The sequence below is a fragment of the Micromys minutus genome (assembly GCF_963924665.1).
Source record: "Micromys minutus genome assembly, chromosome: X".
Taxonomy (NCBI): domain Eukaryota; kingdom Metazoa; phylum Chordata; class Mammalia; order Rodentia; family Muridae; genus Micromys; species Micromys minutus.
Genome location: NC_137970.1, coordinates 40573298 through 40599362, shown reverse-complemented (window position 1 = coordinate 40599362; position 26065 = coordinate 40573298). Strand labels below are relative to the sequence as shown.

Genomic DNA, 26065 nt, shown 5'->3' with positions numbered 1-26065 from the left:
TTTTCTATTACATTTTCAAAAAATTTTATTGGATATTTTCTGTATTACATTTCAAATGTTATACCCTTGCTCCCCCCACACTCCCCTCCCTCCTCCCACTCAACTTGCTTCCATGAAGGTGCTCCCTCTCCCAATCACCCTCTCCACCTCAGTGCCTTGGCTGATGATGATGTAGTAATATTTTCTAATAGCTAGTACTTGTTATTATTTTACTAATTGTCTTAATAATGCTCCTGTATCTTTTTAAAAGTTCTATCTTGATTTAAGAATCCAGCTTAGGATTGTGTATTTGTGTGTTTCTACATGTGAAATTGCAACTTCACTGTTCTCTTGGCCCCTGTAGTCTTCCTGCTTTCCTTGTATGCTGTGAATCTTAGTATGATCTTGGATTTTTCTGCATTTATAACTTTTCTCTTTAAAGTATTACCCTTTTGGGAAATAGGTAATACTTCCAGCCCACCTAACTTGCTCATGTGTGGCACATTTAATTAAGACTTAAGGATTTTATAATATACTCATTTTTCTATATTGGCCTTTATTGAGAACTTCTATGATCAATTTAGAAATCATTTTCTGACATGCATTTTTTTTCTAGTACATGTTGATGAAGTTAATTTTACTCTAAGGAAGAGCCTTCTTGTATTTTTGGTGTATGCTTCAGGATCATACCAGAGTGCTTCTTAAAATTTTATGTTCTTTTTGCCAGATGTGGTGGTATATGCCTTTAATTCCTGAATTCAGGAGTTAGTAACAGATTTCTATAAGCGTAAGGTAATCCTGGTCCACATATTTAGTTCTAGGCCAGCCAAGGCTATCTAGTGAGACAGTTTCAAGAAAAATTTATGTACTTTTTGAGTAATCAAATTATAGGCTTGGAGTGCTAGTTAGAATGCATTTGTAATGACAGTACAGCTGAACCTGGCTTGTACAACTAGCTGGGTTCTTCCTACTAGTTTGGATCAGAGATATGGGAAGCTATCCAAGTTATGTTTTTTTGATAGTGTTGGCTTTGTTTTCAGGTGAGCTTCTTTCCAGGTGGTAGACTGGATATAGAAGTTGCAGATTTCAAGGTTATATAACACATTGTACAAAAGCAGAGAAGTCACTGTGTTTCTCAGAACCTCCAGCAAGTCTTCTATGTATTTCTTTCAGCTTGAATTGAAGCCCTAGACCTGTTCCTGAGTCAATGCCTGCATTCATGGATGCACTAAGATTAGTTCATAATCTTAGCTATGGAATGTGAGATTAAAGAGTAATTATTGAGGAGACAGAAGGGATCTCCTAGAGAAAGATGGCTCCACCTACATGTTCTAGAGGAATCAAATTACCCTGAAGCTCTTAAGCTGCATTTGGAGAGGGTAAAGCCCGAGTGCGGAGGGAAAGAATGGTACACAGGTAGCTCATGTGGTGACTCTTCTTTTTTAGGTACATGCAGAGCTTCCTTGAACTTTTAGAATATGAAAACAAGAGCCCAGAAGACCCACGAGTTTTAGATAAGTAAGTATGATGCCAATTACCTGAAGGTAAAAATACCTCGGCAAGAGAACATTTCAGTAAACAGAACTCATTAAGACTAAAGAATTATACTGGGCTGCGAAAGGGCTCAGTTTTTAATGTGTTTACTGCATATGCCTTAGTTTGGATCTGCAATAGTCAAATGAATACTGGGCAGGTGTGACAGCCTGCCTGTGATCCTAGTGAGTCTCACTGGGGATCCCCAGAGAAGCTGCCTAGCTAAATGACCTGAATAAGTGAGCTCTAGATTCAAATGACAGACTCTGTTTTGACAAATGAGGTAGAGAGTGGATGAGGAAGACAACTGATACTAACCGGGCATCCTCATGTGTGCATGTGCGTTTGTGTACTCACATTTTAACATGGATACTCCAACGTACACTACACACACATTTGAGAACACAAATAACTAGAATTCAGACAGAAGTTTTAATTTTCTTTTGGGTAATAACATTTTTTTTTTTTTTTTTTACTTTAGAATGTAGCAGAGTTCACAAAGACCAATAAAACTTCAATTGATACTTCATGACCCAGTTTTTAATATATGTAGTCAAGGTGAACTGGACAGCAGCTTAATATAAGCGTTTTGGGAATGTTCCATCTAGTGGTAGTTTTAAGAATGCAGTAGCCTCCATATATACATGAATTATCTGCCTAATCCATCAACTTCAAAACACTTACTAAAGGAGTATTACTGTTGAGCTCAGAAAATTGTAGTGATTTTGTCTTGGAGAAATGTAAAAGAGTGTTTTTTTTTTTTTAAAAATATACAACTATCTGAATTCTATTGCTATCACTGGGTACAAAGACTGCTGAATTCTCATGTTACCAGAAAGTATTTCTGTTTTCTATTTTTGTTCTCTAGCAAAGCATAACCCCAGCCGTGAGTAGGGTTTTTTTCCCCCAAGAGAAATTAAGTATCTCTTTAACCCCAATTTCTTCCTGTTCCTGAGAACATTCGTGGTAGTCCTGTTGTGCTGAGGATTTTGTTTTATCATAAGTATAGACTTAATCCACATAATCATGAAACAAACACTTGACTTGGCTGTGCTCCATGAGGAGAACTAGGGAAACACTATACCACACAAACAACCTTGGAGAGTTTTAACCATGGGAATTCACAAACAAGGAAATATGGAGGTCAGGGGTGTGGAAGAATGTGCTCAAGGCTGTGGCACTGCATAGCAGAGCTAGACCCCTGTGTCATTGCTTCTTTTCCATAGTACGCTGGCTCTTTGCAGTGTACCATACAGCCGAAAACGCTGCTTCCTATCAGAAGGAGCTCAGGTTTGGTTGTATTGTATTTAATGGATCCGTGAATGTGAAAAGTACAAGCATTGGGTTAGAACCACACATATAGTTGTTTCCTTGTTACTAGCCACTGCTGTCTGTAACTTTAATTTTTTCAACCCCCCTTTTAAGTGATAGTTCTTAAATGCTTTGACCTCCCTCATAGCCCACCACCCACCAGAGGTGGTGGGAAAGAAATGATACAAGGGAAGTGGACCTGCTTAGAAAGATTCTTTGGAGCAACTCCCATCTGTGTTGTTTGGAAATTGGCAGTTCAGTTCACAGGTTAGCACGCAACAACAGCTTGTTCCACTCACAAACATCTCACAGATACACTAGCAGTCCAGTTCAGTAGAGTTGGGTTAGCAACAGCAGTAACATGACCTAGCAGAGACAGCAAGGCCTTACCTTCAGCTCAGGTCAGCAGGAGGGATCTACAGGAGCACCAGGGGAAGTTCTTGGCTGTGCCTCTCTCTCAGGGAAGTGAACTGGAGGCCCACAAGTGTTGCAGAGCAAGCTCAGCCTCCGTTACTATCCACTGAGTCCTTTTTATACACCCTCCAAACATCACGTGTCCTCCAAGGGTCTTGTCTCAGCACAGCACTCTGTCAATCAGTCCGAGTCCAAGGAAGCAGGAAACTGCAAGAAACTGCAGTACACCACCAGAAGGGTTTTTTTTTTCTTTTTGGTACATTTTTTTCTGTGCATTCCTGACAAATGGAGCTCAACTATGCAGTGTATGGCAGACCAATACTTAATTTATAAATACATTGGAAAGAGGTTCATGGAAATTTACTATTGTAAAGTTTCTCTTGAATAATTGTGAACTTGGGCTTTTTTGTTTTGTTTTGAAGACAGGGTTTTACTTGTCGATCAGGCTGGTTTTGCACTTTCAGATCTGCCTGCCTATGCCTCCTGAGGGCTGCAATTAAAGGTGTGCACCACCAAGCCTGGCTAATTGTGAACTTCTAGTCTCAGAATTTATTCATCTTTGCTTTCATTGTATGTATATATTTGTTACAGAAATATTTTATTAAAAATAAGACTTTTCAGATAAGCAAAAGAAATGTATCCCAAATTTTCATTACTAGAAGACAACCTCAGCTAACATTTTCTTATGCCCTTATTTTTCCCTAAGCATATATATTTTATGAGTGAAGTTTTTTTGTTTTCTTTTCTTTTTTTTTTTTTTTTGAGACATGGATTCTCTATATAGTCCTCACTGTCCTGTAACTTACTCTGTAAGTCAGGCTGGCCTCCAACTCTCAGAGATCCACCTGCCTCTGCTTCCCAAGTGCTGAGATTTAAAGGTGTACATCCCTGCTCAGCAATTTTTATAAGAATTTACAATATAATTCTTAATAGAAGCCAATAGTTTCATAATACAGTCATAGATCACTCAGTGACAGATAACTTAGAGAAATGCTTCATGAGGAAAAATTGTTTATATGAACACTATAGAGTTCCTCATACAAACATAAGAGGACTACAACATTACCAGGTGACATAATCTTTTTGGGACTATTGTGTACAGTCTTTCATGGAAATATTATTGTGTAGCATGTAGGTGTCAGTGCACACAAGCAAACTGTCTTGTTTTTTGTTTGTTTGGTTTTGTTTGTTTGTTTGTTTGTTTGTTTGTTTGACACAGGGTTCCTGTGTAGCCCTGGCAGTCTTGGCTCTGTATACTAGGCTGGCCTCAAACTCAGATCTGCCTGCCTCTGCCTCCTGAGTGCTGGGATTAAAGGCCTGTGCCACTACCACCTGGCATTTACTTATATTATTAATTCTTCTACTGTTCTACAGATAGGTTATGCCATTTGACCCACTAATGTTGGGTTTTATTCCAGGTTTGTAGTTTTTAATACATTTTCATGTGTATGCATATATGATACATTGCATAGGTATTTGTATCTGAGAATGCATGTGTGTCATGTGGATGAGATCAGATGACAGCCTTGAGTGCTGGTCTTTGCCTTCCATTTACAGGGTTTCAGGGTTCCAAACTCAGGTCAGCAAGCTTACACAGCATGCACATTTATGCATCAAATCATCTTGCTGGCACAGACTTCTCTAAAAACAGCATTTGTTTTCTCTTTCTCACACCACCTCCATTCTCTGTGTATGATATATGAGTGTATGTGTGTGAAAAGCAGTTTTTAAAAACAGCTATTTAGCTTGTCTAGTTGTTTCCCTAGTGTTAATCCTAGAAGTGGAATTATCTTCTTTGGACTATAGATATATTTGGTTAAACTGACCTTAGAAAATATTCCATTAGCACCCACACGCAACCTTCACTGGTTGTTATTTTCCGTTCTAATAAAGAATGTTTTACTTTGCTTTTGTGCTGGTAAATTGATGGGCACTGTGCTTGCTTTTTCATAGATTTTTCCCACTAAGATCCTTTTCTTAGTTTTCCAATAAGATGTTCATCTTCACTAAGTATATGGACTTTTATTTCTTCTTTTACTCATAATGTAGACTTCTACAATTCTGTAGTTATGTTCTTTGTTTCTTTGTGTGTCTGCCCTTGGTAAGAAGCTGAGAAAAGCCTCCTTTATCCCAAAGTTATATACTTAATTCAGCTGATTTTCTTTTATTATTTCTGTGACTTCACTCTTAACATTTTTACCTTTTTAGAAAGAACTTAATTTTTGTGTATGGTTTATATGGCTTATTGTATATGTGTATGTACATGTATGCATTGATGTGTATGTGTGTACATGTGCAGTTTCATGTAGATATCAGAAGCTGACACCAGGAATTTTTCTGGATCACTCTCACCTGATTTTTTCAGACAAGCTCTCTCAGTAAACAGAGAATGTGATGTTTTAACTAGACTGCCTAACCAGTAGTGCCCTGGATCCACCTGCGTCTACTCCCCTGGCTCTGGGGTTACAGAGATGTGCCGCCATACCTGGCTTATATGTGGCTACAGATCCTCATCACCTTACCATCCCACCAAGCCCCCTCCTCACTATTCTCACATTTCTCATTCTTTGGGGCTTAAGGCTTAAAGTTGGTATATAAGGTTTAAATTGTTAGCCCTCTGGCCCAATTAGTTAAATTTCGGTACTGATTTACTTTCTTTTATTCAAAAAAAACTTATAGACCCCCCCAAATGTCAGCACAGTCCTAAAAAAGTATTTGAACATTTTTAACTTTACTAGAACCTTTTACTTTGTGTAGCTCTGAAAGAATTTCAGTCATAGGTTTCAAGCTAAAGTCTGGGCTAGGTTTTAGTGTTTATGGTTACTTCCTTTTACTATCTAGTGAGAGGAATGTTTCTACTTATAAAGAGTACCAGCAGGTAACTAGACAGAGGTGGAAGGTGGGTTCCAGCCCATGAAATATATAAACTTACCACATTGTGTTTCCTTCCCACACAGCTTTCTCCACGTTCTGATAAATATCAGAAACAGACACAATGATGTTGTTCCTACAATGGCCCAGGGCGTGATTGAGTACAAGGAAAAGTTCGGGTTTGATCCATTCATTAGCAGTAACATTCAATATTTCCTGGATCGGTTTTACACCAACCGCATTTCTTTCCGCATGCTTATTAACCAGCACAGTAAGTTGGGTTGTTTGGGGTCCAGTTTTGAACAGGTAACCATATTAATTTTTATGAAAAGTTTTCCTTTTGCTTCACTTTCAGTTTACTGACTTAGACTTTTGGCTATAGAATTTCATTTCTAGTTCAGTTTTTCTTCAGTGAATTCTTCCTGTTATAAAAATCTTTTAATCAATATTCTTGATTCAAAATTGTTCTTGGAAGACATTTGTGATGCTTATATTATAGTCAGGGCCACTGCCTGCTTTGCTGTTGGGACTGGCTTGAATGGCAGCCACATTGATTTCTCAATAATTTATATGAAAGTATCTTTTTCTTAATCTGATACATGCATTTTCTTTTTTTGTTTCCAAAGTACCAATACTAGGAATATTGATTAAGCATGTTTGATACATAAGCAATTCCCTTTATTCCACAGTGGTTTTTAATTAGTCCATGACACCACACTGAGAGTTTTAGTATACTTTCCATGGTGATAGATTCTTTCAGCACAAAGAACTTTCTGTCTGATTCCAGCACTGTCATCTTGGCTGATTTTAATTTCAATTCTGAGGAAAAGCATGCACATATTTGGAGTTAGCCTTGCTGAAATGGAGAATGGACAAAGCATTTTTAATTCATTTGATTTATTTAGATAAGCAAATGCTATGGAACTATTAATATGAACTTATAGCCAGGCAGGGGCAGCACATGTCTTAATCTGAGTACTCAAGAGGCAAGAGACAGATCCCTAGGTTTGAGGCCAGCCTGGTCTACAGAGTAAGCTTCGGTATAACCAGGGCTACACACAGAGAAATCCTATCTTGAAAACTTAAAAGATCAAAAAGAAAATATGTGTTTATATATATATTTGGAAGCATGTATGACAATTTATGGAAAAGGGGAAACCTAAATACAAGCCAGCTAATTTAGTAAGATAGTGGCAATTTTCTTATCAATGCATTTTTGCATTCACATAGATATGCATATGTTTTGGTGTTGACTAAACTCATGCACCATTGTTTTTCCTATTTTTAGTAAGTTTGAACTTTATGTACTTATATACACCGGTATTTACCATTTTCATAATCTCAAGTCATTCATATTTTGCTTAGGTATTTATTTTCCTTTTGTGGAGTCTAAGTTAGTCTCAAGTTTTGATTGATTTAATATAAAGTATACCTATAAAAAGTTGGCTTGTGTTACTTTTTTTCTTTTCAGCTTCTTTAGGCTTTTATTTGGGAATAAAAATCTGCAGCTATTGTGTAGAGTAAAGTGGAATATTTTTCTAAAACTATTTGAACAAATACTGTTTGTGTACATGGAACTGAAAAAGATCCTGTGTGATGGAGGTGTTTGAAGTGCTGCCAGTGAGGGTCCTTCACAAATGGCCCATGCTGCATTTTGGAAATAGTGACGGGAATAAATGGCTGCAAGGGTTGAGCCCACAGGGAGATAACCTGCCAAGCATGAAGTTGTTGGTCTTGTTATCAGCAGAAGAAAGGATTGGGACACACTGATGCTGTAGGATCTACTACCTGTGACTGATGGGACTTAAAGTACAGCCCTCCCCCCTCCCTGATATATTTGCTCCCCCATCAGCTGTATTGTATTACTCTAGGTCATTGTGGGTCCAAAATGATTCTAAAATGATCATTGTGATAGATAGACATTTATTTCTGTGCTTGACCATATCAGTTTGCTGTGTTTCAATCTCTTTCCTTCTCTTTTATGTTCATTTAGCACTTCTGTTTGGTGGTGACACTAACCCTGCTCATCCGAAACATATAGGGAGTATTGATCCCACCTGTAATGTAGCTGATGTGGTAAAAGGTAAGGATGCCAACCCAGTGCCACTGACCATGGCAGAACGAGCATTGGGAATTATTTGAGGCGATCAGCTGTTGGGTCATGTTGCTGTGTAGTCTGTGATTCATCAGACCATGTTAGACCTAGACCAGTTAATCCAAGTATGAAATATTTCTGGATCAGGGAAGAACGAGTAATTTCTAGTGCTCAAACACCAGTTTCTATTTTGTTGGTCAGGGTTGTACTTTCATTTCTTTCTTAAACAGTAAGCATTTCAGGAAGTTCTAGATTTGACTTGCCACCATTTTTAATTATTCACTTTTATAAAATGAGTCTGCATTTATTTTTGCCAAATCGATGTGTCTCTCTCTTGCATACCCTTGGTGTTAGAAGCTATAAAGTGAGTGGGCTTAGCTGGGTGGACACTGTCAGTATTCTCAGGGTAGAAGAGGCCAGGTACTCATAAATCCCTGGTACACCAGGGACTTTGAGTTTGAGTAGCTGGTTCCCATTATTCATTAAAATAAATGCTGAACGCTGTGTCAGGAAAGCTCGATGCCTGTGACCCAGCAGGTTCCAGCACTTCTCAGTTTAGACTCTACAGGTCCATGTTCCCAACCTGTCTTCTTGTCCAGATTGCATTTCCTACTCTGCTTCTCATCTAGCTTTAAACCCTCCGCTGGCAAGTTTGCATGATCATACTTTGTCCTGGCTCTCATTGGGGCCTTTGGTTGTTCTTTAGCAACCACTGCTAAGGACAGCCCCAGCAGTATATTTTCAGGGTGCTGCCTGTGTCTCTGTTTGGTCAGAAGACATTTCTATACATTATTTCACTTTTGAGGTAACTGGGTCCAGCTGATACATATGTGCCTTTTCTCTTGAGCTGTAATTGATGTAAGGCCAGGGAATATATCTTTTCTTGCTTGATAACTTTTATAGAACCTTGAAGTGTCTATAGAAATAGAAATCTGTAAATATTCTGTGGCGTGATAAATTTTAGACATTCAAAATTGTTAAATAAATCTGATTAAAAATTTTGGACATCTGGTTATGGTGGCACAAGCATTTAATTCCAGCACTTAGGGTGGCAGAGGCAGATGAATCTTTCTGAGTTTGAGGTCAGCTACATAGCAAGTTTCAAGACAGACAAGGTTACACAAAGAAAACCTGACTGGAATAACCAACCAAACACACCACTACCACCACCACCATCACAACAACAAAAAACCACAAAGAAAACAAAAGTGGAGAGACAGCACCACTCTTATTTACTGCAGAGGACCCAGACCTTCCCAGCACCACATAGCAGCTCACAGCTTTCCAGTTTCAGTGCCTTTCCTGACTTTCTCTTCTCACCACATGTAGGTATGTGCATAGACATCTATGCAGGCAAAACATTCATACACGTGAAGTAAAGTTAAAAAATATTTTTAAAGTATAGGGGCGATATAGCTCAGTGGTTAAGAGCATTTCATCTTCCAGAGGACCCAGGTTCAATTCCCAGCACCCACATGGCAGCTCACTCACAAAGTATAACTCCAGTTCCAGAGGATCCAACATCTTATACAGATATACATGCAGACAAAACAGCAATGTACATGGAATAAGAATAAATAAAAATTTAAAAATAAAAATAATTTTAAATAAAAAATACCACACACTGGAATTAACTAGCCCCAAAGTCTAGTTTCTTAGGTGTGATATTGATATGGTGGTAACTTTTTAGTCATAGCTTTAGGGACAAAGCTTCAAAGGATAGTTTTAAATGTCTGTACATGGTCTGAAATAAAGGATTTGCTTCAAAATCAGGGAGAAGATGGGGAATAAGAAAAGACTTGGGTCTATGTGAAGAACATGGTGGTTTATTATACCATGGTTTACACTTTGGTACCTGTTTGAAATTCTTCCTGATAAAGTTTTGAAAAGCACTCATATTTATCATCTGGTTGTTTCTTTACAATATAAAATCTTTGACTAATTTTTAGGGAGGATAAATCTGAGGACCAGTAGAATTTGGTATTAGGAATTTTATGAATGTTAACAATGTGTACCATACAGAGAGATTAGTCATTGCTACAGTGCATTAAAGGCCTTGTGTTATTCAAGGAGGATTTCTCCTGTGACTTGACTCTTAAAGCTGAAAGAACTTATGCTTTATGACGGTTACTATCAACATTCTGTTAATATGTATTAACTACTGATATTGTTATGCAATCTCTATGCTATAAATTGCATCATTCTTAGTGACAACTTTAATGCTAAAATCTAACTGGAAGATTATTCAGAATAGTGCAATACAGGTTAAAAGGAAATGAAAAGCTGGGAAGGTTCTTTCTGAGTCTCCTAGTCTCGCTCTGTCAGCCAGCTTTCTATTGCTGTGAAGAAATGCCTGAGGAAATCAATCCAACTATAGCAGAAACTATTTATGTTGGTTCATTTTCAAAAGTTTCAGTGCACTGTTGCTTGGCCCCATCACTGTGGACCTGTGACAATGTGTAATATCAAGGCATTGAATGTATGCCAGAGCAAAGCTACTTGTTATACAGTAGCTGGGAAACAAAAAGAGAAAGGGGCTAGAGACCCAATATCCCCTTCAGATCAGTGACCTAATTTCCTGACACTTTTACCCCAGTCCTCCCAGGTTCTGTCCAATAGCACCACAAGGCCATTAGGCCTTTGGGGGACTTTTAGGATTAAAAAATGTAAAATATCAGTTTTCTTTATTTTATTTACAGTTCCAGTCTCTTCTTTTTCCTCATCCTTCTAGTACTCACGGCTTATTTTTGCTATGCTGGAGATTGAACTGTGGTGCCTTAGACATGGTTGGCAAGCACTTTACTATTGAGCATTATTCCCAGCCTTCTTTTTACTTTTTATTTCAATACAGGGTTTCACCATGTCTTCCAGGCTGGCCTTGAACTCACTCTCCATGGACTACAGAACTTGTGATCCTTCTGCCTTGGCTTTCTTAGTAGCTGAGATTATAGACCTGTTCCACCAAGCATAGCCCACTCAGAGTTTTATCTTTGCTCTTTTCAAAAAGAATTCTTTTCTCATATCACAACATTAGTTTTCCCTCCCTCCACTCTTCTCAATGATCCCTTACACCTTCCCTCTCCCCCAGATCCTGTCCTCCTCCATTTCTCTTTAGAAAAGAGCAGGCCTCGCAGAGATATCAATGGAACATGGCCTATCAACTTACAATAAGACTAGCTACAAACCCTCATCAAGGCAGATAAAGCAACCCACAAGCAGTCAGAGAACGCATCTGCTCCCACTGTAAGGACTAGTATAAAACACCAAACTGTACAACCCATACATACGCAGAGGACCTAGGTCAGACCCATGCAGGCTCTGAGCCTCTATGAGCCCTGCTTAGATGATTCTGTGGGACTTGTTCTCATGGTGTCCTCAACCTCTCTGGCTTTTACAATTCTTTCTCCTGCTCTTCCACAGGATCCTCCGAGCTCCACCTAGTGTTTGGCTGTGGGCCTCTGCATCTGCTCCCATCAGTTGCTTAATGAAGCCTTTCTAGGCATGGGTCTATGAGTATAACAGAATATCATTAGGAGTAATTTCATTGATTGGTTTGGTTTGGTTTGGTTTTGTCAGTCATTTTTGAGTCTCTGAGCTATCTAGCCTTGGGTTCCTGCCCAGCCACACAGCCTGTCCCTCCCTTTAACTTAACTTTCTGCTTAGTATATTGTAAATAAGTTTATTAGAATCAGTTGTGTGATTTTGGGAGAGGCACAACTAAACCCTAGATTCTTGGTGAAGGTCTATGTTGTGACTGTGACTCCCCACACTCCTTTGTCATTCCAGTTTCCCTAGTATAGACACGCACGCACACACCCCATCACCATACTTCTGAGGTGAGGCAGGAAGACTAACATAGTCTCTGGTCCTCTGTGCACCTTTCAGTAGTTTTCATCTTTCAGTAGTCTCTTTCCTCAAGTTAAATGGCATTGGTTGGTGGTTTCAGATCCAAAAGCGTACACTGCTGCAAAGCCAATTCTACATAATGATTCCACTTAGGATGGATTTTGGGTAGGAAAGCTAATCATATGTATTGTTTTATATTTCTTTGTAACTTAAGGAGTTTCTAGAAGCAGCATATTGGTTCTGGAAATTTCGGAGCACATGGGTCAGTGTGGTCCATTGTAATATTTACCATAGGTGGCCAGAACCAAAAAAGTGCAGACGGTGAGGGTATATCTGATGCATTAGCATCATCTTAAGATACTTACAAAATAGGTTCCAGTTCAGGTGTGGCTCACTGAGCAAGTACATATATGTGGTAGGAGGGCCAAATTGTGTTTATTTTGTTCTTTGTTTAGGGTTTTCAAGAAAGGATTTCATGTAGCCCAGGCTGACCTCAAATTTGGTATAGGCTAGGATGATCTTCAACTCCTTATCCCTTTTCCTTAACTTTCTAAGTGCTGGGATTCCAGCTGTATCCCACCACTCCCAGCTCTCAGTCTTTGGCTCATATGGGAGCATGCAGAACAAATTCATTTTAAATTTGTAAATTATTATTTTTTATGTGTGCAGGTATATTCTGTATTTCTAGAGACCAGAAGAGAGAGTTAGATCCTGGAACTGGAGTTACAGATGGTGATGAGCTGCTATGTGGGTGCTGGGAGTTCTAGAACAGCAGCAGTTAAGAAGGCAGTAATTAGATGTTTTAGGTGTCTTTGGTTTGGCAGGGTAGTTTGAAAACACCTGCTTATGTTGTTTTTCTCATCCTTATTTATTACCACATGAAAGTAATGGTGTAGTGTTGTTTTTGTTAAAAGGAAAGAAAAAGAAAGAAAGAAAAGAAAAGTCTTGAGGCTGGAGAGATGGCTCAGCAGTTTAAAGCACCGAGTGCTCTTGCAGAGACCCTGCTGGATTCAACAAGCACCCACATGGTAGCAACAACCATTTATAAAGCCAGTTTCATGGGATCTGATGCCCTCTTCTGGCCTCTGTGGGCCCTGCATGCACACAGTACACTAGACATACATGCAAAACACCCATTCACATAAAATAAAACAATAAATAAAAAATCAGCTGGAGAGATTGCACAGTGTATAAAAGTGCTTGCCATACAAGTATTGAAGACCCTAAGTCATGTTCCTAGAACCTTCATAAAACGTCTGTCTCAAACAAGGTAGAAGGCAAGGACTGACCCTAGAGATTATCCTCAGACTTCACTGTGTACTGAGGCATGTGCATTTACACACACACACACACACACACACACACACACACACACACACACACTTGAACAAACACACATAAAAGATAAATAAAAATGTCATTTTATGACTTTGTAATCTTTTATGGCTATTTATGTGTACTTTGTTCTGACAAGAATTTTAAACTTAAGTTTCTAAGATTTTTCTTTATTCTGTTAGACTTAGTTATTGTCTCTGACATGTTTATTTTAAAATTTTCAGTACTCTAATTTTAGCTCCTTATGCCTGCCTGTAAATGAATGGGTTAAGCTTAAAATCTGGGAGACGTCTATGACAGATTTGGTGTAGAAAAGTCTAATGAAATAACCTCCATAATCTGTTAACATTTCCTATGTGATATTTCTGAAAACTACTTCATGGCTAAAGAGGGATCTTCTGAAAATACCTATTACTATTACAACCATTCTTAACACAGTGATTATCACTTACGTTTACTGGCAATAATAATTCCTTGTATTTTGTTTTCAAGATGAGCCATAAATACTGACTGAAATATAGAATAGGTTAAAAAAACAGTTTGGCAATATAGCTTTTCAAAAGTTGTGATTTTTAATTTTAAAATAGAAAGTTTTTATTAGAGAACTTACTATAAAGTGAGTTTACCAAAACTCTAGGTACAAAGGAAGTGTCTAGACCAGTTGGGATTTTTAAAGTGGTTGTAATTTATGTTAAATTACTGCACTTAGGAAAAGAATGTCCCATTTTAGTGTTGCCAAACGCCTAGTAGATCCATGATCATTTATATCATGGAAGAGACAGTGCAGAAATATGTAACATAGCCTTGAATTTTCAAGCAAGTGGTCACTACATCTAGATTTTCTCCATGATTACGTACGGTTAGAGTTGGATTTGTTAAGGTTAGGGTTAGGGTTATGGTTAGTCATTACATAGACCAGGCTAACCCCAAATTCGGAGAGATCTACCTGCTTCAGACTTCTAACCCTGAGTGCTGAGATTAAAGGCATATGCTGGCCTACTTGCTGATTTTTTAAGTGTGCCTAGACCTCTTCGAAATTTCCAGGGATTTGTTTTATAACCTGAACTCATTTTACACTTGGCCTTACCTAAAAGGCTAATAAGTAATTATTTATACTCTTTAAATTTGCTAATCCTTTGTTACCAGTCTGGGACTCTAACCTCCAATCTAAGTAACCTTCTGTTAGCATAATTTACCTAAAAGTGAAAACTTTATCATTGACAAGAGGATTGTTCATTTAGTGCATGCTTTATTTTTTGCTTTTATAGTGGTGCTTGGGATTGAACCGAGACTTTTCATATGCTAGGCTAGAACCCTGCTACAGAGCTACACACCCATCCATTAGTCAGATGCTTGTTATGTATGTTTTATCCAAAGCATTTTAGTATCCTATTAGAATTCACGCATAATAATACACATTTTTATTAGTAATACTCTCAACATCTGTTGGTTGGTGGATGTGTGTAAGTCTATGTTGCAATGTCCTGAGATTTTCAAGAATAATGAGATAATTCTTAATTAAACATTGATCCACTAAATAGTATTATGAAACTAAAAGTTTTTTCTTGCATATATGGTCTTAGGAGCTATACTAAGTTTAAAGTCCTTCACACACTGCATATGCCTAGCATGTTTTCAGGGTTACTATACTCATAGTGATGGCAATGCTAATGCCATGGATAACTAGGACATTTAGAAGGTTTAATTTCTGTCACTGTTTTATAGTAAAAGAAGTTCAATCTTTAAACATTATTGCATATCTGGAATTGTGGTTTACTGACTTTGTGTATATATTTATAAAAAGCATTATATTTCAGTATTTGGGGTCTTAAAAGTTCATGGTCAGCTTTTGTGCTATCACGTCACTAGGTGGAGATGTAGCATTGTTTGGTAGACTAGCCAAAGTAAAAGAGCTGGTTCCTGTTCTCATTCCTCTCTCTCTCTCTCTCTCTCTCTCTCTCTCTCTCTCTCTCTCTCTCTCTCTCTCTCTCTCTCTCTCTCTCTCAAAACAGAAGTGTCTTTACATATATAATTGATGAGATTTATTATGTCCTAGGGAAAATTTGCAAATTTCCCAATTTAATGTATGTTTTTACACTTCTAATTTTTTTTTAAGTTATGTTCCATTCTTACTGCTATTTGATTTTTGTTTTCTGTTTGTTTTGTCTTCTGTGAATTAGCCTGATGTCTCTGGTGCCTAAGGTTTAACGAGATATGATTTTTAAAAAAATGTGTGGACAGATAATATTAGATGATTAGAATATGAAGTTCTGATTTGGTGGCAATTCAAGGTAAATGAACTTAAGAATCTGAACATACCCTGTTATTACCTTTGTATTATTTTAAGGTGGTTACTGTCAAATTTTAACATTTAAATTCTCTGGAGCTTATTTCTCTCCCTTTTTATCTTTTCTTCTGTCACCTCTTGAATCTTAAGTGAGTACATCCTATGTGCACAGTGTTAATTCATCTCCACAAAGCTGATATGAAGCAGAGAACATTGTAAATGTGCCCATGAAGCATATTAAAGTAATTAGAAATTGTAAAGATAAAACTGAAAAGTCTTGTTCTGATAAATAATCTTGTAGTCCTCAAGTGTTTGCATGGAGTTACCTTATAGTTCAGTGCTTTACCATTCCTAGGTATTTTCTATTCAAATGTCTATCAGCTAATAACTGGATGAAGAAAATGTAGTATATTTTTGCATTGGCTATTACTTAAAAATGTTTTTATACTATGAAATTTAAATATGGAATGACTACTGGTTCATGTTACAACATAAATGACCCTTGAAAACACTGTCTTAGTTCCTTTTCCTATTGCTACAGTAAAATGTCCCAGCAAGGGCAATTTGGGGAGAAAGGGTTTATTTGGCTCTAAATCCCAGGTTACATTCCATCATGGCAGGGAATTCATAGTGGAAGGGGGTTGATAGATTTGGTCACATGACATCTGCCAAAGAATAGTGAATTCATGCGTGCATGTTAGTGTTTGGCTTGCTTTCTCTATTCTTAGTTTAGAATTCTCTTTCTAGGGGAATGGTCATACTCAAATTGGGCAGGTCTTCCCCCTCAGTTAATATAATCAAAATAATCCCCCCAGATATGCCTATAGTGTCCCTCATTGAGACTCCTTTTCTGGGTGACCTTAGATTATGTTATTTAACAAAACTAACCATCACAAACACTAAGCTGAGGAAAAGAAACAAGTCATTAAAAGCCATATATTACAGGATTCACTTTATTTGATATGTCCAGAATAGTAATCAGATGAAGTAAACGGCTAGTCAACCAAGGGCAAGGCAAAGAAGAATGGCTGCCAATAGTGTGGGACTTCTTCAGTGATAAAAAACATTCATTGTGCTAAGGGTGCACAAGCTGCAGATTTTAGCACTGAATTGCCCGTTCACTATCAATGAGTGTCTTTTTTGAGAATTATATGTCAGTAAGGTTTTTAAAGTGAATTACCAAAAGGCCTATGATATCAAGCCGAGGAATAGCAATTGGGCTCCTAAACAGGCAATATACCAAGTTCTGTAGAACTTTATAAAGTAAATGGAAGTCACGGATCCTCTCCTCAGATTAGTCTTCCTTTTTAAAAATGGTTTCCAGTTCAAGAGAAAAGTTAATAAATATGTCATGAGTCACCTTTACTTTCTTAATTTATTCCCCACCTTTTAAACTTTCTGCAGTTATCTTCTGGCTATTTTTATAATGGCCTTGATTTCCTTGCTTGATATTTATTTTCCCCTGTTGAAAAGCAGGCTCTTGCACCTTAAACTTTTTATCAGCTTTAAGCTGTTATTTTTAACCAACTTAACAGGCAGTTTAAAGACAGTGGGTGGTTCAAATAATGTAAATTCTGCACCTCATGAAAACCTGTTTACTAAATTTAATATTGAGTTTTCATGTGCTGGTAACTGAAAGATCATAACTGTGGGCAATGTTTTAACTTTTATGTATATTAATATTTTGCCTTCACGTATATATGTATATTATGTACATGCCTGGTGCCTACAGAGGCCATAGAAGGCCTCAGATCTCCTGGAACTTTAGTTACGGGTGGCTATGAGCGACCATGTGGATGCTGGGAATTGAACCTGGGCCCTCCACAAGAGCAAAAGGTACTCTAAGCTGCTAAGCCATCTCTCCAGGTCTGAAAGTTGTCAATATTTTAAATTACAGAAAGTATTGTTTTGCTGCAATTTAATTAGATTCTATAATGTTTAGAAGTACAGTCATGGGTTTATAAATTTCCATGAAAAATAGCTTTTAGCAGTATTTAAAAGTTAAACACTTGCGTATTTTGCATAAACCTAACTTTATTGTTACTAGTCTATGATTCGGCTGATACGGCTGTGGTTGTTAAAAAGAGAAAAGAGAAATGTTTTAGTCATAGTAATGTATTGAAAACAAAAGATGGTTTTAAAAGATGGTATTTGCTTCATTTGAAGTCCCTTTAGAGAAATTCTTTATTTCTTTGTATATACCCACATGTGTATATCTGTCATCAGTGTAACAATTATTTTTTTTTTCTTAACAGATGCATATGAAACAGCCAAGATGCTTTGTGAACAGTATTACCTGGTAGCTCCAGATCTGGAAGTTGAAGAATTCAATGGTAAAGGACAAAGTGGTGTAGATGAGATCAGGCTGGGTCAGGGTGATATAGCTATAACAAGAAAATGGACTTTAATGTTAAGTACAAAGCAGACTTAAATGCTGATGAGATCCAAGCTGTCTTTTCAAGAAATTCTGAAATAGGGCTGCCTTGCTATCTTCATGTTGTTTGAAAATGGTTTTTATACACTTAGTCAACTGGGAACATACTAAGTCTCTTTTGAAAAGGAACGTCCAGTGTACCCTGTGCTCATTAGTAGCCTTTTCCACTCACATTGGGGATTAATCTTGTGTTGCCACCTTTCCTTTTATATGTGTTTTTTTTTCTGCTTAGCCTCTAGTTTCTATTTTTGTTCTTACAGGAAAGCTATCTGAAAGTAAAATTCCTTATGTCTGCATAGAATTCAGTTGACATTTATTTTTTCTCTTTCTTTTTTATTAATAAATTTATTTTATAAAATAGCTCACAAAATTTGTTGCATAAACATATATGATGAATACACAATTTTTTTCTTTTTGCATTTTCTTTTTTTTTTCTAAGAAGGACTGAGGCTTCCACATTCTGGCCTTCCTTATTTTTGAGCTTCATATAGTCTGTGAGTTGTTTCTTGGGTATTCAGAGCTTTCTGGGGCTAGTATCTAATTATCAGTGAGTGCATACCCTGTGTGTTCTTTTGTGACTGGGTTACCTCACTCAGGATGATAGTTATTGGTTCCATATATTTGACTAGGAATTTCATAAAGTCATTGTTTCCAATAGCTAAGTAGTACTCAATGTGTAAATGTACCATAATTTCTGTATCCATTCCTCTGTTGAAGGACATCAGGGTTCTTTCCAGCTTCTGGCTATTATAAATAAGACTGCTATGAACATGGTGGAGCATCTTTGGGATATATGTCCAGAAGTGGAATAGCTGGGTCTTCAGGTAGTACTATGTTCAATTTTCTGAGGAACTGTCACACTGATTTCCAGAGTGGTTGTATCAGTTTACAACCCCACCAACAGTGGAGGAGTGTTCCTCTTTCTCTTCATCCTCACCAGCATCTGCTGTCATCTGAGTTTTAGATCTTAACCATTCTGACTGCTGTGAAAATCTCAGAGTTGTTTTGATTTGCATTTCCCTGGTTACACTAGGGATGTTGAGCATTTCTTTAGGTGCTTCTCAGCCATTTGATATTCCTCAGTTGAGAATTCTTTGTTTAGCTCTGTACCCCACTTTTTTAATAGGGTTGTTTGATTCTCTGGAGTATAAATTCTTGAGTTCTTTGTATATATCGGATATTAGACCTCTATCAGATGTGGAATTGGTAAAGACCCTTCCCCAGTCTGTTGGCTGGTGTTTTGTTTTCTTGACAGTGTCCTTAGCCTTACAGAAAATTTGCAATTTCATGAGGTCCCATTTATCGATTCTTGATCTTAGAGCATAACCCATTGGTGTTCTGTTCAGGAAATATTCCCCTATGCCTATATGTTCTAAGCTCTTCCCCACTTTCTCTTCTAATAGTTTCAGTGTACCTGGTTTTATGTGGAGATCTTTGATCTACTTGCACTGAGCTTGATACAAGGAGATAAGAAAGGGTCTATTTTCATTCTTTTGCATGCTGACTACCAGTTGAGCCAACACCATTTGTTGAAGAGGCTGTCCTTTTTCCATTGAATGTTTACAGCTCCTTTGTCAAAGATCAAGTGACCATATATGTGAGGGCTCATTTCTGGATCTTCTATTCTATCCCATTGATCCACGTGCCTATCTCTGTACCAGTAGCATACGGTTTTTATCACAATTGCCTTGTAATATAGCTTGAGGTCAGGGCTGGTTATTCTCACAGAAGTTTTTGGTTTTTTTTTTTTTTTTGGTTTTTTTTTTTTTTTTTTTTTTTTTTTTTTTTTTTTTGATGAGAATAGATTTCGCTATCCTAGGCTTTTTGTTATTCCAGATGAATTTGCAAATTGCTCTAACTCTTATGAAGAATTGAGTTGGAACTTTGATGGGGATTGCATTGAATCTGTAGGTTGCCTTAGGCAAGATGGCCAGTTTTACAATGTTGATCTTTCCAATCCATGAGCATGGGAGATCTTTCCATCTATTGAGATCTTCTTCAATTTCCTTCTTCAGAGATTTGAAGCTCTTGTCATACAGATCTTTCACTTGCTTAGTTAGGGTCACACCAAGGTATTTCATATTTTTTGTGACCTATTGTGAAGGGTATCTTTTCCCTAATTTCTTTCTCAGCCTGTTTATCCTTTGAGTAGAGGAAGGCTACTGATTTGTTTGAGTTAATTTTATATCCAGCCACTTTGCTGAAGTTGTTTATCAGCTGTAAAAGTTCTCTGGTGTAATTTTGGGGTCACATAAGTATACTATCATGTCATCTGAAAATAGTGATATTTTGACTTCTTCCTTCCGATTTGTATCCCTTTGATTTTCTTTTGTTGTCTAATTGCTCTGGCCAGGACTTCCAGTACTATGTTGAATAGGTAGGGGAGAATAGACAGCCTTTTATAGTTCCTGGTTTTAGTGGGATTGCTTCAAGTTTCTCACTTTTGATGCTGGCTACTGGTTTGCTGTAAATTGCTTTTACTATGCTTAGGTATGGGCCTCGAATTCCTGCTATTTCAAAAGCTTTTAACATGAAGGGGTGTTGAATTTTGTGAAATGCCTTTTCAGCATCTAGTGAGATGATCATATGGATTTTTTCTTTGACTTTGTTTATTTGTTGGATTACGTTGATGGATTTCCATAAATTGAACCATCCCTGCATCTCAGGGATGAAGCCTACTTGATCATGATAAATGATTGTTTTGATGTGTTCAAGTTCTCTTTCCATGTAGGGTCTTTGTATGGCTTAGGTATGAGAGTAATTGTAGCTTCGAAGAATGAGTTGGGTAGTGTTCCCTCTGTCTCTATTTTGTGGAATAGTTTGGAGAGTATAGGTATTAGGTCTTCTATAAAAGTCTGAGAGAATTCTGCACTGAACCCTTCTGGTCCTGGGCTCTTTTTATTTGGTTGGGAGGGTTTTGATGACTGCTTCAATTTCTTAGGACTGTTTAGATGGTTTATCTAATCTTGATTTAACTTTGGTATCTGGTATCTGTATTCTGTTGAGTATAGGCTTTTGTATAGGATCTGATGAATTCTTGAATTTTCTCAGTTTCTGTTGTTGTCTCCACTTTCATTTCTGATTTTGCTAAGTTGGATACTCTCTCTGTGCCCTGTAGTTAGTCTGGCTAAGATCCGTTGACATTTATTAAATGCTGCTTCAACTAATGATGTTTTGGGCAATGACTATGGAAAGTAGACTTTATTATTTCTTGAGTATCAAGCATAAAAAACCAAGACCACTATTTTCATTGACTTTTAAAAATGTACTATTAGAGCTAATATTCATATTTTGTTCATCTTATTTTAGAAAGCGAACAAGCCTCTATTAATCATCCACTATAGCCACTGGGCCCAGGATAAGGGAAGAATCGTAGCCAAAAACATTTTACATACTTCTAAGAGGAAGAAAAGAAATGTCAACTCTAATATTGCCCACGAAAAGTACACATAATTGAGCACGCCTTTAGATAACTCCTAAAGAATGTTGTTTAAACATAAAAGAAGAAAACAAACTGTAAAATGTTTTTTATTTCCTTGAAATTTGAACTGAAAAGGTTGAATTGAATTCTGAGGCTGTTTATATAACTAATGATGCTGCTTGCCACAAGATAAACTAAGAACTCAGATTGCTTCTCAGGCCCCATTACAGCCACAATAAAAGAATACCATAAAAACAGCAAACAAAGCCAAGGAGACTTCTAAGTGGACCACTGTATTAGTCCCTTAAGGCTGCTAAACAAAACTATCAGAGACTGGGTGGACTGAATAACAGACATATGTTTTTTGTGGATCTAGAAGCTAGAAATACAAGATCATGGTGCTAACAGATTTGGTGTCTGGTGAGGGCCCATTTTCTGACTTAAAGATGACTTTTTGGTATGCTTTTCTATCTAGCAAAGGGCAAAGGCACTCTCTGGGGTTGGGATGTCTTCTATAAGAGTGCTAATCCAATTCATAAGGTCCACTATCATGAACTAATGAACCCCACCATTATAGAAATTAAGTTTCTAGGTATGAGTTGATGCACACAGACACTGAGTCCATGGAAACCCATTAGTGCCAACTTATAGAAGAATACAGCCAGATAGAATCATGCTGAGTGACAGACCAGGGCAGGACCAAGCCAAAAAGGAGTAGGCTACTGCAGACATGGCAACCATTTTTCTAGTTATCCAGGAGAGGGACTGTGGGAGCAGAGCTGAGTGGTACAAAGAACTAGAACAGGAAAGAAGCCCAATGATTGGGATTAGTTTGCTGAAGCTGGTCTAAGGGAAGCCTGGTGAGATGCACAGAGTAGCTTAACACTATCTAGTCTCTGCTATAGCAACAGTAACGTGGGGATGTGTTGTCTACGAGCAACTTCCCAGATGGGATATGTGAATAACATTACTCCAAAGTAAAACCTTCATTTTAGCATTTGGAAGTCTCTCTGGTTGTTGTCTACCTTACTGAAAGCTTATTCTAAGTCAGTTGAGTCTTAATTCAACTTTAAAACTCTATGGGCAATATCCAAAGGCAAAGGAACACTAGCTACCTCAAGTGATAAACTTAGTTGTAAACTGAATTCCCAAACAAAATTACAACCATGGTAGGTTAAACTTTGGCAAGTCAGTAGCAAGAATAACACCTAACTGCCATTGTGTTTCTCTGCTGCTCTGTTACTGGCAGAATATGCCTCTCTAATTCTGAGGAAGAATGATTTTAAACTCCAGTTTCTGTGTCTATCTAGCCAAAGCCACAACCGAGACAGGGTTTTCAGGATTGAGAAATGTGTCCTCCCTTGCACACCATTGTAAAGGAAGTTATATAACTAGGTCAATGGGCTGTATAATACAGATGTAAAAATATATGAGACACTGCAACCACAGAGATGGCCATGTAACATGTTTGAAAAAGCAGCTGAATCTAATTTAAAGGTTCCTAACAAATAGCATGTATACGATGCAAAAGAAGCTGGAAGATTTGGTGATAAAGTTAGGCCACCCAAGAGTATAATTTGATACAAAAGGAATAAAAGCATAGCATGCAAGAGTGACATGCACTGTGCAGTGATTACATTTGTGTCATGATAAGATACCACAATCAAAAGCAACTTAAGGAGGAAAGAGTTCATTTTGGCTTATAGTTCCAGAAGAGTAGTGTCCTTCGTGATGGAGAAGGTATGTCATGGTAGCAAGAGAAGGAAGCTGGCTGATCACATTTTCATTAGCACATAGGAAAGAGATAGAAGAAAGAAGGATAAAAGCAAGTAGGAAATGAAATACTTCCTCCAGCAAAGCATCACCTCTTAAATATTCCATAGCCTCCCCAAATAGTGTCACCAGTGGAGGACCAAGTGTCCAAATCCATGAGCTTTTGGGGGATATTTCCAATTCAGACCTCTAGCCTGTATGTGATATGTTCTAAAAGGGGTCATGTGATAATGAGCAGGTGGAAGAATGTAGACAGAATCCATTTCACTGGAAAGCTGAAAATTTCATCCAAGTAGCACATGAAGCATGCCATTGGCTCACCGGGAAGGAAATAGTACCTTTGTGGCTGTTCGACAGTGGTTGAGTCTTAACATACATTACTGATTTTTAACTTTCTTAACAGAACATATAGGGACCCGATAAAATAGTTAATTAAGTTTATAGAATGGAATGTAAATATCCTGTAAAAGACCACAGCAGAAATGCAGAGTGCAGAGAGGGGAAAGAATAAAGGGACTTTGGCTTTCTGTTTTTAGATGATTTCCAACCTTTTAGATATGTCACTGTTTCAAATAACATCATCAAAGGAATTGGGACCTGGAAACATAGCTCCTTGGTAGAGTACTTTTTTTTAAGGTACATGAGGCTCTAGGTCTAATCCCTTCTACCTGCTAAAAATGTTCTTAGGCCAATTGTATTAGCTACAGTCTGTCATGATAAAATACCTGTGATAACACCCTAAAGGAAGAGAGGTTTGTTTTAATCAAATGTTTTAGAGGTTTCATCCATGAAAGTTTGGCTCCAGTGTTACAGATATGAGTCTGACCACAATCTAGAATAGCTGCGTATGTAACTCAATACAAAACCATAAACTACTTAAAACTTTAGGGTATGTGTGTATCAAGTCAATTGTATGGTTCCCTGGTATCAAGTTTGTAGGTGCTACAGTGTCAAACTGTTGGACATGCCTGTAGGGCCTATGGCAGGACGCAGCATTATAGCAGGGAATATATGATGGGCTAAAGTTGTTTACCTCGTGGAAGCCAGGAAACGAGAGAGAAGGAACTAGAGTCGACCAAGATTGATTTTGGAGGCATGCCTCCTTGACCTGTCTTCTTTATACTAGGCTTTACCTCCCAATGGTTCTACCATATCCTATTAGTACCACAGACTGGCAATGATGTCTTTAACATATGGCCTTTGGTGACACAGATGTAAACCAACAGTACTATGTGTCCAATTTCAGCATCACTTCTGTTAACACGGTCACATCAGCTTTCCAAAGCTTGTTTTCTCATCTGTAACTGATAGACCTACTCTATGATCACTATATATTATCATAAGGATACAATTCATGATAAATAGAGAAGCTCATAATAAGCTTCTTAGAACAAATGATTATTACCTCTAATTTATATTATCATTAATTACTTTATTAGAGGAAATACTAAGTTATAAGGTATCTGTTCTAGTTGAGAAAGTTTGTTTCAGTGTCTTACCTGATTGCATGTCATGAGGAAGGACTTTTCATGCTGAACATCTTTCTTCCACCTACTAGTAGTTATTAGTGTTTTGCATGCGGTTCAGTTTCTTTGATGTTCCTTAAAAGATCCCTGGTTCAAGGAGAATACTATAGATACTCAGGAGTTTCATTGTAGTAGAATGTTTCATGAACCTTATAGTTTAGTCTACACCATGTCCTGTTTAACATAATAAAACACATTATAATTACCTTTGTCTCTGTAATAAGGGTTGGTTTAGGCTCACATGAAATTGAAAGACTTCAATTCATGTCTCTTGGTTCCATTGCTTTGGACTTGAGACAAGGCACACTCTCGTGATTGCAGGGGAATGTGGCAGATGAAGCTGTTCCCCTCACAGCATCCAGGAACAGGAACAAGGAACAGGCCAGGAACAAGATGCCTTCTTCAAGGACATGTTCCAAGAACCTACTCCAACCAGACCCTCACATGATATTTTCTACCATTTCTCAATACTATCATTAAAGTATGAATCTCTCCATGGGTTAAGCATTCCTTGTGTCAGCCTTCTTGTTTCATTCATTTCCCCGAAGTCTGTCATCAGGCAGCTAGCCGAGCCTTTACATAAGCATTTCAGTGACTAGTTCAGATTCAAACGATAGTGCTATTAAGTCCAAATTTACCACCCCTTTCATGTGGCTCTGCTATCACAAGTGACTACTGAGATTGATGGCAGATCTATCCTCCTTGTTAGAAAAATTCCAAGTGATGTTTGTATGTTCGTGTGTGATGCTCAGAATACCATGGCACTGGTGATACTATTCCAGTTCTGCTCAACAAAGGTAGAAAGAGCTTGGCCTATTTACTCAGGGTCACAAAGCTGCAATGAAGGAAGTGGAGTTTGTTGCCACAGTTTTGCTTGATTCTGAAGCTTTGTTCAGTTATGTCATTCAATGTGGAAATCTGTATTATTTGTGTTTTATGGAGATTTGTTTGATGTACTTTTGGAAAATAGAACACAAGCATCATTTTTGGCTTTCTCTTACTTTAGGCCCTTATTCATTGATGGTTTTATCTCTGTTTTCAGCCAAAGCACCAAACAAACCTATTCAGGTAGTTTATGTGCCGTCACATCTGTTTCACATGCTATTTGAGTTGTTCAAGGTAAGTGGAATTTTAAAACATGGAAAGAAGTCTTCATTTTAAATGGCTTTGATTCTGGGCATAATGGATTCATTAGATTAGCATAAGAAAAAGATTTTGCATAATCATTTTAAAAAGTCTA

At 37.6% G+C, this 26065-nt stretch overlaps 1 protein-coding gene across 1 annotated transcript in view; it reads left to right on the top strand.

Moving 5' to 3' along the window:
• Positions 1–26065, top strand: part of PDK3 (pyruvate dehydrogenase kinase 3) — a 63601-nt gene that overhangs the window by 20661 nt on the left and 16875 nt on the right. The window contains exons 3-7 of the mRNA XM_080909904.1: positions 1426–1497; positions 6195–6379; positions 8102–8191; positions 17927–18004; positions 25868–25944. Of these exons, the coding sequence (XP_080766030.1) occupies positions 1426–1497; positions 6195–6379; positions 8102–8191; positions 17927–18004; positions 25868–25944 (502 nt within the window). The remainder of the gene's footprint in view (positions 1–1425; positions 1498–6194; positions 6380–8101; positions 8192–17926; positions 18005–25867; positions 25945–26065) is intronic.